The 15,179-nt window shown below is 51.3% G+C and overlaps 5 protein-coding genes across 5 annotated transcripts; all 5 read left to right on the top strand.

Annotated features, from left to right (window-relative positions):
- The first annotated feature begins 644 nt into the window (after positions 1 to 644).
- On the top strand, positions 645 to 1,606 carry P152DRAFT_71089 (uncharacterized protein). The gene is made up of 2 exons (XM_033683189.1): positions 645 to 1,340; positions 1,394 to 1,606. Exons 1-2 carry the CDS (start codon positions 751 to 753, stop codon positions 1,449 to 1,451), a joined length of 648 nt encoding a protein of 215 aa, XP_033533000.1. The 5' UTR covers positions 645 to 750; the 3' UTR covers positions 1,452 to 1,606.
- P152DRAFT_71154 (uncharacterized protein) lies at positions 1,607 to 2,616 on the top strand. The gene is made up of 2 exons (XM_033683190.1): positions 1,607 to 2,321; positions 2,592 to 2,616. The coding sequence occupies exon 1, from the start codon at positions 1,762 to 1,764 to the stop codon at positions 2,137 to 2,139; it is 378 nt and encodes a 125-aa protein (XP_033532999.1). The 5' UTR covers positions 1,607 to 1,761; the 3' UTR covers positions 2,140 to 2,321; positions 2,592 to 2,616.
- Positions 2,617 to 2,638: 22 nt separating this feature from the next.
- On the top strand, positions 2,639 to 2,946 carry P152DRAFT_474960 (uncharacterized protein; the record flags this gene model as incomplete). Its single annotated transcript, XM_033681376.1, has 2 exons — positions 2,639 to 2,684; positions 2,744 to 2,946. The coding sequence occupies 2 exons, from the start codon at positions 2,639 to 2,641 to the stop codon at positions 2,944 to 2,946; spliced, it is 249 nt and encodes an 82-aa protein (XP_033532998.1).
- A 3,514-nt stretch (positions 2,947 to 6,460) lies between these two features.
- P152DRAFT_71080 (uncharacterized protein) lies at positions 6,461 to 10,752 on the top strand. Its single transcript, XM_033683188.1, has 2 exons — positions 6,461 to 10,164; positions 10,242 to 10,752. The coding sequence occupies exons 1-2, from the start codon at positions 6,696 to 6,698 to the stop codon at positions 10,622 to 10,624; spliced, it is 3,852 nt and encodes a 1,283-aa protein (XP_033532997.1). The 5' UTR covers positions 6,461 to 6,695; the 3' UTR covers positions 10,625 to 10,752.
- Positions 10,753 to 11,592: 840 nt separating this feature from the next.
- P152DRAFT_459764 (uncharacterized protein) lies at positions 11,593 to 13,341 on the top strand. The gene is made up of 4 exons (XM_033679748.1): positions 11,593 to 12,156; positions 12,275 to 12,473; positions 12,533 to 12,854; positions 12,919 to 13,341. Exons 1-4 carry the CDS (start codon positions 11,859 to 11,861, stop codon positions 13,192 to 13,194), a joined length of 1,095 nt encoding a protein of 364 aa, XP_033532996.1. The 5' UTR covers positions 11,593 to 11,858; the 3' UTR covers positions 13,195 to 13,341.
- The last annotated feature ends 1,838 nt before the right edge of the window (positions 13,342 to 15,179 follow it).

Genomic DNA, 15,179 nt, shown 5'->3' with positions numbered 1-15,179 from the left:
GGAGTTGACTAGACTGCTCTGCCGCGCGTGCATAACTGTGCTAGGGCAATAAGGTTGCCTTCTTCTCGGCAGGCGGCAGAGGGCCGGCCCTCCCGCTCGAATGCATTGCAGGGCATGATGTGGTCTCATAGAAAATACCGGTGCTGGAGTGAATGTGAGAGTATCTTGGAAGTGCTTGACTTGGAGTATATATCATCGTCAATGGCCAACGAATGCGGGACACTTCAAGGTCTTGGACTTCAAACACTACAATCAACTGACTGAGAATTTGAAAGACTCAGAGAAGGGAACCAATAATTGAATAAACATTGAAGTATTATTGATACTTCTCAAAAAAGACATGGGGACCATATCGCCCAATCAGGAGGTTGGTATCCCTATCCGACTTTGTGGTGAGGAGGTGGCAGCTGATGCATGTGACATTACGAACAACAGGAAGATCTCCCACCTGGCTTCCCACGAACAGCAAAGAGACTACAAAGAGTTCCTTACGAAGCTCACTTTCGAGGATATGAAGTTGTGCGATACATCCTAGCATATCATGATGGACAGAAACTCCGAGAGTCCGAGAGGAAGATATTTGACTTGTCGCGGAAAGTTGAAGACACAACAGTTACAGGCCACGGTAAGACTAGCCTTCGCATCAACCGCCTCTGTCAATACGCTGCTTACATGGTACATAAGCTCAAGATGTAGCGCAGAGGGAACTAGATCACGAGTTCCGTGTCGTGAGGGAAACGCTGAAGGAATATGGTAGGTATCGGCGGTACCAACCGAAACTTACCTAGTGGTGATGCTGACCGAACGAAAGACCTCATAAACCAAGGAATCCGGAACCTCGCTGAAGTCCCACACCCAAACTCGCGAGAACTGAAATCTCATAAAACATGGCTACTCTCCGCTAGAGCCGGATCGATCGGTAAAGCACCACAGAAAGAACTGGAATACTTGAACCATACTCTCGGAGACCGAAAAGGTTCCCCAGCCTCGGACCTTCGGGCTTATACCCCTTTGCCGCCGTTGGAACCCCTTTCAAACATTTTGTTCAGTGGGCTCCCATATAGAGAGTACATATGGGACAAACGGCCATGGGCACCAAAAGAGATGAAGCTCAGGGAATCTGAATACAACAGAGAAACCATCGCCTTCTGTGTAAGGATGGCTAGCATTGTGGCGGCCTTGCTAATCATCTTTTGGGGGTTGAGTCGCGTTCGGCAGAGTGGCTCGATCGACGAAAGAATGTGGGCGGTTGCTGGTCCTGTTGTTGGATGTACTGCGTGTATCATCCTCTTTTCCAAGCCCAATACCGAGCGGTTCGAGATATACGTGGTAATTGCGACGTGCGTCATACACCATGTGACCCCAGAATGATATCGATCTAATATGTCAGCAGGTTACTCTCAGCATTGCTGGCCATGCCCTCTGTGAACTCTGGTCCAGATAGCAGCTGAGCATCGAACGTATGCCACAAAGGATAGCATCTATCCACTTACACTCTTGCAGGATTAAGTGCTGTGCCGCTGTCGAAACATCGGCTGCAGCATTGGTCCTGTAAGATAGCATCTCATCCTTGCTTTAGCGACGCCAAACCCTGATAGCTAGCTGCCGAGTTTGGCGCCGTTCGTTGGCGGATGCCGCTTTTCTTTCATACTCGGTCCGTCCCTTTTTATGTTCGCTTCAGTTGAAGATCTCCTTTAAATTCATATGTTCCAGTTATCGCCCTTATTTGTCTTCAAGAGTTATTCTTTGGCTTGAGTTGAGATGCTGCGAGCTGCGGTGACTACCAAGAACCTCGGCGAACGAGTGGATGAGTACCATCTTAAGACCCGAAGATTACCTGCTCTTTGTAACGGCCGTCTCTCAGTTTGTGTAGCAATCGACCTTCTTGATGTATTCTCAATATTTTCTACATTATCGTTAGTGGCGTTCAAATTCCGTCAATCGATGTTTGCCTTTTCTCCGTACCTCTTCATGCCCGAAAAACGGTGTGAATACTTGCTCACGATAAAGGGAACAATCAGATCATGTTCCAAAAATCCAAACTACAAATCTCCACCCTCTTCATGTTCCTGCCAACATCATTCAATGCATTCGATAAACTCCAGGTGGTGGCAGATATTCCCTAAAGGTCAAGGGTAGCCAGGCGGCAGCACACGGTATGACGCCGGCTGGGAAACGGCACGCGGATTCAGGAACTTGTCTCTGAAAGGACGGCGAGCATTCGTTCAAAAGCCACGCTCTCCCTCTCGCCCCAGATTTCTAGCGATGCCCACTTTCAGTTGGAGACGGAATGGTCCAGGAGGAATAGAAAGACTTTAAAGGTACGTTGAAAGCATCAAGAGAGAAAGGCAGTGTCTTGCCCCTGCTGAGGCCTGGCCTGGACTGCTGGCCACAGCCATAACCCTGAATCATGCTCATACCTCGCCAACCGCACCCCTCAGAACACGCGAATATTGGACTTTTATCTCTTCCTTCTGTCCTCTCCGTCCGCTCCTCACTTCGTTCGAAAATTCCTGATTTCTGTCTGTTACATCTGATCATCGGCTGCTATTTATTTGCGGTGTTCCGTACTTAAGCTGTGGTTCCTTAAGTCTATCCTTTACCAATTTCCAACCCGTTTCTCCCCATCGTTTGCATCATGGCTAGCGGCTACCGCAAATACATAACTCCCATTAGGGACGATGGTCAGTTCTTCAGTATCCTACTAGTTAGAAAGATCACGTATATTCACATTCTACCGTAGAAGAGGAACTTGAGGACCAGCAGGCCATAGTGCGAAACAGGCTGGGTCAAGCAAACCCTCAAGAACCTACACAACATCAGCAAACACCATCCCCTCCTCCCGAGAGCCATACCAGTCCCACCTCGCAAGGTGGAAACGATGGACGTGCCACTCACGCCTCTCAAGAAAACGGTCGACGTACCGGGCCGCCAGAGGATGTGTAGCCAAGAGTCCGCAACCTTTGACACCCTCAGCTTTGTAGGTATGCACCTTTACTGATCGCTGGATTATCCACCTGCTACACCCGAACCTCCAACTGACTGGAATGCAGTACAATGCGAAGGGAACGCTATTTCGGTTGGATGGACCACCTAGACCATTCTTTATTCCTTGGAACAATCCTAACCCTCTCGTTACCACCAAAAACAGGAAGAACCTGTCTCCACTGCTCGGGACAGGTGCTTCGGCTGTTAAGTCCTTCACTCCAACCCATCTTTGCGGGTCTGCCTTCATTCCTCTTTTTCCATGTCCTGTTTTTGGACTAATATTCGTTCGGATACTGGTCTTATCAAAAGTTATAACTGGGCGGGTTTGGAGTCTTATGACAAGCACGTTTATAATTCCGGCCCAGGGGGACGATCTATGAAAAGTACCAACTTAGCGAATGATGAACGATTAGCTGCTCAATCGATACGCGAAAGAAAAGAATGTACACCTTCATCAAGACCTGAGTAATACCAAACCCCTCGTACAAGGGCTATTGGAAGTCGCCCGCGACATATATTTGACCATTTCAAACATATTAGAACCGTAATATCACGGTGGTCGGCACCTGACGTTCCACCAGCCTTACGAAAATCAGTGGGAAAAACAAAAAATAGCTAGGAACGAGTCACAATCAAGTATTCGACAGAGCAGCCCATGGAACCAAAGCAATATTCAGTGGCAGAAACAAACGAGCGGTTGTAACACGTCCACGACTCTCCCCCACGGCAAATTTATCGTCGAACGTTCAAGAAATCAACAGAATCCCGAGTTCGAGGATTGATTGCCTCCTGGGCAGTGGGCACCATAGTGCCCGTGATCCCTGTTCACCTTACGCTCGGTTTATATGAGAGACCTGCGAACTACGGATTTGTTGTTGCGCAACGTCATCATAGTTGTGTCGTCAGCGAATGACATGTTGCTAGACCAGTGGACGAACCATACCTTCATTTCTGTCGGCGGTCAACTTGTACTGGACGTGTTCCTGGAGCTTCTAACTTATTGGAAAGTTATTGGAGCTGATCTCATGCACGTCAGTTGTCGGGGAGAAGACCCGCACCAACCCACAGGGATCAAGTTGCCTTGCTGCATATCGCGGTGAGAGTGAGTTGAGACCACCACGCAGTGGCGCAGCGCCCAGCAGGTTTTGGAACGAACAACCGTTTAAACTTTCAAGGACATATTAACGTTGTGTTCCGGTTGAATTTGACCACTCGGGTTCGACTGGTGGTGCCAGGGTGAAGTCGCCCAAAACTGTGACGTCCTGTTGAGATTTCATGGAAGGAAAGCACTATGAAACGACGTTTTTATTTCAGGTACGTTGTTTTCCGGTTTGTATCTCAAGTTAAATCGAACAAGTACGGGACCAATTTTCATGACGAGCAACACTCTGGGGGGGGAAATCACTCATACCGTCATACGTTACCAATCGAGCTGACCGGAAATCCTCATGGCTTTGAGACGATGGACCACCATTGGCCCTCAAGAATTGGATCCAGACACTTCGTTTCAACCGCAGCAGTACCATCCAGATAGATCCAGCAGTGGCCCGGCCCGGAGTGAGTGAGACATGACTTTGTCCTGTGACCTATCGAATGTCGGTCCTTATACTTTTGTATTAATAGCCAATAAGCTGATGCATGAAGCATCACCAAAAGTGGATCCGATTATAAGTGGACAGTGTTGCCTTTCCAGCAACACCTCCCTCCTGATTTTCGGAGAGCAATGGTTCAAACAGATCTATCTAACCTCCTTGGATTGGCCGACCATCCAAGTGTACTCTCAACGGGAATATCTTTCTTATCATCCCTTCGCGAGGGCTTCTACACCGTGCAGGCAGAATCACATACCCAGATGACCAGATCTGCAGAAGTCACTTCTCGCGCCACGAGAAAGTGAGGCGATCTCCATCAGTTCCAATGGCAGTAAGGAACGGGCCAGAGCTTAAACATTGTCCGTGCGGCGGCGTGTCTGATAACCATCCAACCGGATCTCTTGGCTAATGATCCACCTGTGACCCGGCACTTGCAGCGTACACAGCTGCAGAGAGAGGCGTCTTGGCAACACGAGACCCCCTTTCCGCGGACTGGACAGTTGTAATCCCTTGGAAAGGTCGAGCGATAATGTCCTTATAATTCTTTGCGTTGTGCGCGTGGCTGGAGTAAGCGGGGGTCTAAAATATCTGCTCGGGTAGCGTAGTGTCAAAACGTCTTTGTTGCAGTTGGCTCCCGCATATGCGAAGGTCACCGCATTGGCTCTATAAATTATAAAAACCGCTTCCACACAGTACGACGGTGCTCCATATTTTTAAGAACAGCAACTTGATTTGGCTATGAGGGCGCTAAATCATGGATATAGTAGTCGCCTCTATTATAACCGTCTATAAGGGGGGTCGATGGGACGTTCCTTGACTAGGAGAAGAGCGAGATTCCGATCCGTATCCCCCAGGATCAAGGGTGACTATGAACAGCCCGAAAACAATCCATGCGTACTACAGCCGTTTCCCTGTCCTGGCCGTAGTTAGGATCGACTGTTTTAACTGACGAGATTCATTTGTACCAAGTCTCAATGCTTTCTTCCAGCCTTGCCATTTCTTCGTCTTCTCACTAGAATTCTACAGTTTCATTTAATTTCCTTAACTACACGTAATCCTCTATCCCATAAAAACGGCAATATATTTCCATTGTCCAATGATATGCACTGAATATATATAATTACTGCGACGAAGCCTCGATATCATAACTGGGCAATAGCCCAACGATTCAGCAATCCCTTCGAAAATAAGAGACTATATTCAAGGTGCGTAAGTGCGTCTCATAAAATTGGCCCAATACCTACCGGTAGGAAACTTCCCACCCCAAGATCTCTAAAACAAGCAAAAGTGTATAGCCAGAGAGAAATTTCATTAACAGTTTGCTTCTGCGAGATGTCCATTTCCGTTCACTTTTTTGGATACAGCAATAAGAATATAAGCTGGCATAATAGCCGCTGCCTGCCAGGGTTACAATATTCAGTGGCTCCAGTGTTGTTTATTCATTGATTATATCGATTTCAGTAAACGTAGCACATTTGTCTAATCCGGGCTCTACTGGTGATTGGTTTACCTTACAAGTTCTCTACGCTCGTTAATAGGAGCGTAAAAAATACCAAATTCCCTATTCATGTTGGATGAATCTATGCGTTGAGCAGCACGGCTGTAGTATATCACCCATCAATAGTCTCAGAATATATTGAATAGAAGGCTGCAAATGAGACTCATTAATCAGTTTTATCAAGTCCGTACTTAGTGTCCTATTCGGAGAACTGCCTGTTGCTCAGAGTCCAGAATGTAATATATTGTTCAGCCAGACAACAATAAGACTTTGTTGCCTGACCCTGAAACTACTATCACAAATCTGCCTATCCATAGCGTAATCTCTGAAATGTATTGAAGAAAGTGAATATAGGCCCTCAATAGATCAATAGGACCTGTTGGAGACAAGTTTGCAGGCAGGGGACCCGACCTGAATTTAATTCCTCTATATAAACATTTCTCTTCTATCCAAATCTTCCCTTTTCGCATCACAAAGACACAAAGACAGACAAGTCCTTCATACAGACAGCTATCAAAATTATCTACAAACCCAAGCACTTGTCTTTCATAGCACAAACTCAACGGCACATCAATCGTGCCCACCCTCTTTTCAAAAGCGCCATCAAGCCAATCACCATGGTGCTTCCATCAATCATCACTGGCATCATTGCCATCCTCTCTCTGTTCCTGGCCGCTGTGGTCAAGACCAACCCCGACCTCAACTTCCCTCCCCTAGTGGGTTGGGCTTCCCGGTGGCTCCGAATCACGCCACCATCCCCCTCCTCAACCCGGCCTCACAGTCGCGATTACCAAGCGGCTGATGCCATGGTATTCGACTTCCTGACCCCCGCCCAGGAAGAACTCCTTCGGATGCTTGACCTCTCCCCGCGCGCCCAACCGGCCACTGACCTCCCGAACCTGAACTCGGAGTACGAGTCGATCGGATTCCCGTACCGCGAACTCGGCACCCGCGTCCCTGGCACCAATGTCAACATTCTACAGGTGACGGCTCTGATCCTCGTGGTCCTCATTCTGTTCGGCCTTACCGTGCGTGCCGTGGTACTCGTCCGGCTCGTCAAAGCCATCGGTGCCGCTCTCCCGAAGTGGCCGGGACAAGTCCTCCGCGCCGGGCGCGAGTCGCTGCTGGATGCAGCGAAGGAAGTGTTGTCTCTCAAGGAAGAGGCACTCTTTGGCCAGGAGCTCGCTGACCAACCAAGCATTGAGCGGCTCCTGCAGGTCCAGCATGCGTCATCGCTGCCCCTCTCCTCGTCCTCGTCATCCTCCGATTCCTCTTCGTCCGACGACGACGACCTCCCCTCCCCTCCCCCTTCGCCCTTACTCTTCGGGCTGCCAGAGTCCTCGCTCTCGCCTCCCAGCCCGACCTCCCAGTCAGAATCCCCCCTCACCCCCACCGACGACGCCGAAGCCGATGATGGCACCAACAACAAGTCCAGCCGTCCAGCCTGCCCTCTTCGTCTGCAAGGCAAGCTCGAGGAGGTTGAGGGCTTTGACGCTGGCGACGACAGCGACAGCAACGACGACAGCGACAGCAAAGACGACAGCAACAACGACGGGGGCTCGGTGGCCATCATCACCACCCCCTTCCAGGCAGAACCTCACCCGATCCATCGGGGTTCGCTCATTTTCGGGCCAATTCGCCGTCCCTCTCCTACCCAGTCCTCACCCTCCGGTTCTCGTTCGGCCTCATCATCGGCCCCGCCCTCGCCTTCCTCTCCCTCCTCGCACACGCCCTCCTCGCCCTCACCATCGCCAGCCAGTTCCGGTCCAGCCACCTCCGCCCCCTCTGACAATCAGCAGGGCGTCGTGCAACTGAAGCCCTCGGATGACGTGGACTGGAACTGGTCCAGTCAACCAACCTCCCTAGACTCCGGCAACGACCAAACGTCAAACTTAGTGTTGTCGGAGGAAGGCTTGGAACGCCTTTTGGAACGCCTCACGCCCGGGTACACCTGCAAATACGTGCCCGTCAGTAATCCATCCGCCGAGGCCTTCCTTATCCGTCGGGGCCTCAACCAGACAGGGACCGCTGCTCCGTCCAGCCAGGGCAGCATGTCCAGCGGCTCTCGTCAAGCACGACTTTGGCGGCCCTTGTTGAGGGTCCCTTCGGCGGAGGAACCGGCCGTCGTCCTGGCAGAAGCATCCGAGTCGGACGAGGCTTTACAGGACTGGGTCCCGGGTTCCACTGGTCCAGGCACGGCACCCGCCATATCTCATGGGGATGAGAGTGCTGATGCGGGTGCTGTGGCCTCTGAAGAAAAGCCCACCACATCTGTTGGGGAAGAGATTGTTGCTGCGGCAGATTCCGACGCGGTGACCGCCACATTTCATGGGGAAAAGAGTACTGACGCGGGAGCCGTGATTCTGGAAGAGACAGAGTCCGCTACATCTCATGAGGATGAGAGTGCTGAGCGGGATGCTGTTCTCTGGGAAGAGACGGAGGACGACGCCACATCTCAGGAGGAAGAGAGTGCTGTTGCGCCCGTTGTGGTGTCCGCCACATCTCCTGGGGAGGAGATTGCTGATGCGGCAGATTTGGGAGGGGTCGAAGAGGAGCAGCCCATTGCTACCATGGCCATCATCGCGACAGGCGAGTCGTCCAGCCCGGCTCCGGTCATTTCACCGGTCTCCGGACCAGCTGTCTTTGCCCAGCCCTCACCCGTCCAGCCGGCCGCTGAGGCGGCTTTCAAGCACAATCAGGTTGAGGGAAGGCAGTTGGTACGCCGGATTGGACGAGCCAGCACTGCGAGTTCCAGGTGGACCCCCTACGGTGCTTGGTCTTCGGTTCGGTTTTCGGTTCGGTCTTTGGTTCGATCTTCGACTCGAACTTCCACCCGTTCCCCGGCGAGGTCGCCGCCTCCAGTACCCGGACCCGTACCTGCACCCATAATCCTCGCCAAGTCCGCTATCGCTCGCACTCCGTCACCACCCACATCACCAGCACATGTCCAAGTCCCTGGTCCGGTTCTCGCTCCCGTTCCCGCACACCTCGTCGTTCCGCCTGTCGCACTCATCATAGCACCGCCATCCCCTTCATCGCTTGCCCGTCAAGAAGATGTGGACATATCACCGCATTCTTCACCCCTCTCATCCTTTATGTCCGACGAGGGGCTCGACGCGATAGAGGCAGAGTTCAATCTCAACGATGATGGGGACATGGCGCTGGACGTCATGGAGGCGGACAATGACAACGACGAGGAGTTGCTTCTGGACGTAGAGCTGGGCCAGGAGGCTGATATTGCCCGACAAGCCGCAGGGTTGGAGTACGACGAGCTGTACGACGAGCCGCTGGAGGACGCGCCGGACAACGACTTAATGGACCAATGGCTGGACGACGATGTTGAGACTCGTGTGCTCGGTCTTTCCTTCGGCTCTTCCATCGGCTCGTTGCCGGATGGATCGATGAACGACGCCGCCCCGGTTCCTGTTCCCGTTGCTCCTCTGACAATCACAAATCCTTCGGCCTCCCTCGGTCCCTCGCCCTTCTCCTGGCTTTCGATCCCGGTTCCCACCGCGCCCGCAGCTACACCCGCATACAATCCCACGCCCTCCACCTTTGACTTCGCCGCCTCCGCTCCCGCCTCATTTCCCTTTGCCGCACTGACAACCACGGCTTCGAACCCCACCTTTACCGCCACCTCCCCCAGCTCTGCATTCATCTTTTCCGCAGACCCAAGCACTCCCTCTTCCGCGCTATCCAGAGCACCGCAGCCAACAGCATCATTGAAGCGATCTCGTCGCCCTGGTGCTCCGCGATGTGCAGCGCCCGCGAGTCGTCCCGCCAAACGGCCCTTTCCAGATGAGGAAGGCCCTGGAAACCGGGGGAAGGCGACGTGGGGGGAGGAGGAAGTCGGCAATTCGGACTTCAAGCCTCGACAGAGGAACCACAGCGATCGCAGCATGGAGGTGCAGCGGGACTGTAACAATGGGTTGCACGGGATAGACGCGTGGATTGGCCAAGCGGAGAGGGAGGAGCTGGAGAAGTTGTGGGCCAAGGGGAAGCGGCACATTGAGGAGGCGAGGCGACTCGCGGAGGAGGTGACGAAGAAGGAGAGGCGGTTGTGGGAGCCGGAAAGGAAGAAGCAGGAGGAGGAGGAGGAGAAGAAGAAGAAGAAGAAGAAGAAGAAGGAGGAGGAGGAGAAGAAGAAGAAGAAGAAGAAGAAGGAGGAGGAGGAGGAGGAGGAGGAGGAGGAGCGTGTCGTCCAGGCCTATTCCTCGAAGAGGAAGGTCTGGAGGCAGTATTTCACGGAGGGGAAGTGGAAAGACCCGGTGGCGAAGAGGCTCTTAGAGGAGCTGACGCAGTTGAAAAGGCAGATGTCGAAGGAGATGAGGAAGAAGGTAGTGGTGGAGGAGGAGGAGTGGGCAGAGTGGGGGGATGTGGGGTAGTGGGGGGAGTGAGAAGAGTGAGGTGTGGTCGACGGAGGACGGTGATGGGGAGGGTGGTGATCATGAGGATCCCCCTCCTCATCTACGGTCGGAGAAACACGGCAGTTGAACGACGGATCAAGAACATTCATGGCTGGTCGTCGTGGTTTCTCCTTCCGTAGCTGCCTGGATGGCGTGTCGTCAGGGGATGTGGAGTTGGGCCGGGATGGCCAGTTCGTTTCTTTTCGTTTCTTCGTGCGCTGGGTTCTGGGTTCTGGACCCTACGGGGCCACAATATATTTATCGGATATGGTTATGGGGGTCGTTTCGATTCACTCTCAAAAACCCATATACTCATCTATGGTGGAAGATGGTGGTTTCCTTGAAATGGTCTCTTGTGATTCGTGATTGGTGCTTCTCAATCCCTTGCTCTTCAGATGATGGTTCCATGTCACCATTTGCGTTGCTACTTGGCAATGGAAGTGATCTTTCATCCGCACAAGTGGTTGCAGGAATGGATTGTGTCAAATCGACAGATTATCCGCGTAGGAGGATTGACTCAGGCGAAACACGGAAACGAGACATTGCAATTCAGACACCATTAAAGATACTTGGGATATTAATGAAAGCTGGTTCATATGGGAAAGCAGTAGTTTGTCCGTCAAGGGATGGAAGAACTCTAGTCTCATGAAAGTGTATACGATCTGGTTGGTGTCACTACGATAGAAAGCGGCACGGGGTGGATGGTTGAGCCACATCATCAGGCCGGACAGTCTAGCGAGTGGCTGAGGACTACGACGACAAACTCTCTAGCCGTCAGGGTCACAGGGAGAACAAGCTGCCGATCGAGCGACTCCATCCACTTTCTATCTGGCTGCCGACAATGACGAAGACCATCTTGTCCAAGTCACGTACAATAGCCACTTCGAATCAGTCAGCGCAAACTTTGGTAATCCATGTTTTGGGAACGTGCAGATATCATGGCGCCCAGTCTGCTCAGAAGCCATCATGTCATACCCCTGCATTCAGGGAACTTATGCCGTCGCACCAGCCATGGTAAATAAAGTTTAAACTGGCCAAATGACCCTCGCCAGCCTCAAGCCATTCCAATGCGATAGTCGCTTCGTGCCTGTAGATACAAGGCAGGACACACGAGTAAGGTATTACCCAAAAGGCGTTGCTTGGCAGAGCTAAATGACCTGCCGTTGAAGTTTGTTGCCGTACGAATTAGTACTTATTGACATCTGTTCGCAATGAGAGGCATAAAATTTCATTTTCACCTCCATCCACCCTCAGACACACCCGTTCCATGTCCGAGGAGTCGCCATATAGCATTCCAAGACGTCCTTCGCGCCGATTTGCGCTCCAGATACTGCAGCCGGTCATTCTCCTAGAGCGGACAATTTATCCCTCGCCATGATACTTCCACCGACTGAAATCCTCCTTAAGTGGCCACCCCCTGACTACGAAACTCCAGAAACTCGAGGTTCATCGCTGCTAGTCGCCAGTTCCATTTTTACTGCTTTTGCCGCAGTCGCCGTCGCTTTGCGCTTGTACGCTAGGATTTTCATTACCCGCTGGTTTGGCATCGATGATGTCCTCATCTGCTTTGCTCTCCTGTTCACGATTGGTACGAACGTCACTGTCGACCTGGGCATTTCAAAGTACGGATGGAATAGGCATACCTGGGACGTCCCCATTGAATGGATTGACGGTATGCCGGATCGTTTTATTTCCCCGGCTCCATCACCTACCTCCCTCAGTCTCCTTCTACAGCATTGTCAGCGAAAGAGCCAGTTTGGCATACTTCCAACCTGTACTAATATCCATAGGTTCCCTCAAGCTTGCATATGCTACAAAAATATTATTTCTGATTGCCGCAAATGCTACCATGGTCTCACTACTCGCTTTCTACTACCGCCTCATCACCGATGTCAACATCCGATGGTTTCGCCTTGCGCTATCTAGTTCTATAGCATTCAACCTAATCTGCTGGATTGTCTTCCTCGTGCTCCAGATCGTTCCATGCATGTGAGTCCAGCAAGGAGTTTATGAGATGAGCGTCTGTTCTGACAGGTGCATTATTTTAGACCAATTTCGGCATTCTGGAAAGTATCGACTGAGGCACCATGCGCCGATGAAGGCACTGTACTGGTGGCTGGCGGAGTTGTGAAGACTTTCATTGATGTCTTAGTCACCACTCTTCCCATCCCTCTCATCCTCAGCATGAAACTCCGACCACAGCAGCGGTATGGTCTGGTTGTGCTCCTTGCACTGGGCTATATCGTCACAGCTGCCGGAGCGCTTCGCACTTACTATACATGGAAAGTTTTTCACAATCCTCTGTGGGATTATAGCTGGTATTACTATCCAGCTTTTCTTGCAAGCGCCGTTGAGAACGACTTGGCTGTGGTGAGTTTTGCTCTTGGCTACAAGTCCTGACAGCTTCAAATATCTTGGCTAACTCATCTTACATATCTGTGCCTGCGTCCCGGCTATGCGGCCACTTCTCCGGCCCATATTCGGCCCTTTTGGCGGCATGTTGAGCAAAGTCCACAGCTTCTGGAAGACGAAATCCACTCGGTCTAGCTCGGTCCTGAGTTCGGGTCGTCCCCCGACGAGCATCTTCCGGAGCCCAAAATCACCCCACGCAATCACTAGCAAGACAGCAATTGTTTCAGACGAGGAACATGGACATTTGGTGCTGCAGGAATTGTCGGGTGTTACCATCGGTCTTACACACAGGCAATGAGAATGATTGCGATCACTACGCAATTTTCTGTTTTTGGGAGAATTGGAGCTTGACGACTACTCCCGCGATTTCGCATCTACGTGTTTTCTTGACGGTCGTAGTATTCACCTCTTATAGTATCAATTCCAAAAGAGCACAAGTTTACTAGTAAGGATTTCGAAGCGGACGTAGGAACTGTCGGTTTTATTCAGCTCACTGGTCCCAGATTACTGCGCTTTGGATCATACCTACCACGCGGGAAGTATTAACAATGATACCTTTAACCCGTCTTGGGCGGACAAGTCCTGGAGTACTTAAGTGTCTGGAGGTAATACAAGCAACGACAAAGAGCTCTCATCCACCTATGCGCTGGCATGGATTGACTCCACTTGCAGCGAGATATTAGGTCCGGCATGCTACTACCGTTATCATGTCAGATCCCCAGCAGCAATGCAGCCGTGTTCATCTGGTTGTCAATTCGGATTCGCCCGGGAAAGCGGCCTCAACCTGATCGCCTGACCCTCTCTTGGATAGGAGCCTAATGGATCGAATCTGAATGTTTCCTTGGGGAAGACCTGATCAGGCAGAAATGGAAACCTGAGGGTATTCTGGACCAAGCTGCAGGGCAATGATCGATGCACTAAAAACCGACCCAAGCTGTAATCCGACCAACTAATTCATTTACCTGCTAATGATATACTGTCTTAACAAGTACATTAAAGTAGATCGGGGAGAGGTATCACGGAAGCTCAGGCCTCCAAGAAGAAGAAGCCTCCAGGAGAGGAAGCCTCCAGCGGTAGATGTATAGTTACCATAATAGCCATAGTACGGAATAACTAGTCCTCAGTCCTTATATCCGTCGCTAATTTATATCTTCTACATGTCTTTTATTTGTACCATAGTATTCAACTAGGAATCATACTCTTCCTGCCTTGATATACATTTTCTCGATTCGACGGACCAACCCCTACTAAGCTGTTCGGCGGCGGAAATGAAGAGTGAGGAGATACTACCGTAATATGTATGTAGATGAATCTGATACGTGCTATGAAACGCGACCTCCACACTCCATCAGCGCGCTCCGGAAATACCTTATCGTATTTTGGCTGGGCTTCTAATTTTACAGCTCACGAGAATTGCGAACTATTACACGATAAGCGACGGTCGAATTGTTCTATGATTGGTATTTTTTCCTGTCCGCCTAACCTGCATGAGCTTAGAGTAGAGAAGGGCGTTGCCAATTCCCATCCCGTCCTGAGCCACCACAACTCCCATTCCCCAAGTTTCTCAACAATCGGGTGGATCTGCATTCTGCAGGCCATGACGACTATTAATCAACCTCTAAGGAGTGCGGTTTGAGGCTTCGTCACCGCTCACCGGATTCACCAACGCCAAGTCCTGACATTCTGCTCCCAATCTAGTTCCCACCCATTAGAAGTTTTGGAGATGAGGCGTTGCACGGCTCTAGTCACCGCGGCTCTAGTTGCAGAGCTCCTTCCGAAGTTCTTGTCCCACGATTAGTGATGATTGATGATGAGGAGCTATTGACGCGGAGCAGAGCTGGACATCAATAACCCGCGACTGGGCATGCTGTACTCCAAGGACGAACAGGACGTTTCACGTCACTGGAGGGAGGAGGGAGGGCATGAGGAAAACAGGTTTCAACGTTTTCTATGGTTGGGTACTCCGTCTCATTACCGGCGATCAGCGGGAATTCTGACATCTGTTGGCATGCCTTTTGGCTTTGGGGCCTGACTTGCTCCCATTTGCTGATTGATACGGGCAAGTCATAATCAGCCAAAGATAGACGCGAGCAGGACGCTACCTAGGGATCCCTTTGTCAAATCCTGGACCTCCCGCGACAATACCTACTGAACTGGGCATTGTTGGTCCTCGCCGTTTGCACATCAGCGGAGGCACAGAATGATGCACGATCCAACTGACGTTATGTTGCCCAGTTTTCCCCCGAGACACTCTTCCTCATTGCAGGACTGCAGGTAAGTACT

The sequence above is a fragment of the Eremomyces bilateralis genome (genome assembly GCF_010015585.1).
Source record: "Eremomyces bilateralis CBS 781.70 unplaced genomic scaffold P152scaffold_14, whole genome shotgun sequence".
In the NCBI taxonomy this organism is placed as follows: Eukaryota; Fungi; Ascomycota; class Dothideomycetes; order Eremomycetales; family Eremomycetaceae; genus Eremomyces; species Eremomyces bilateralis.
This window is presented reverse-complemented; position numbering and strand designations above follow the sequence as displayed.

Coding starts and splice junctions, on each gene's coding strand:
- P152DRAFT_71089 (XM_033683189.1), top strand. CDS start 751: ATGGTAGGTATCGGCGGTACCAACCGAAACTTACCTAGTGGTGATGCT. Junction 1,341..1,393: donor ATATACGTGGTAATTGCGAC/GTGCGTCATACA, acceptor ATATGTCAGCAG/GTTACTCTCAGCATTGCTGG.
- P152DRAFT_71154 (XM_033683190.1), top strand. CDS start 1,762: ATGCTGCGAGCTGCGGTGACTACCAAGAACCTCGGCGAACGAGTGGAT.
- P152DRAFT_71080 (XM_033683188.1), top strand. CDS start 6,696: ATGGTGCTTCCATCAATCATCACTGGCATCATTGCCATCCTCTCTCTG. Junction 10,165..10,241: donor GCCGGAAAGGAAGAAGCAGG/AGGAGGAGGAGG, acceptor AAGAAGAAGAAG/GAGGAGGAGGAGGAGGAGGA.
- P152DRAFT_459764 (XM_033679748.1), top strand. CDS start 11,859: ATGATACTTCCACCGACTGAAATCCTCCTTAAGTGGCCACCCCCTGAC. Junction 12,157..12,274: donor CCCCATTGAATGGATTGACG/GTATGCCGGATC, acceptor TAATATCCATAG/GTTCCCTCAAGCTTGCATAT. Junction 12,474..12,532: donor CTCCAGATCGTTCCATGCAT/GTGAGTCCAGCA, acceptor GCATTATTTTAG/ACCAATTTCGGCATTCTGGA.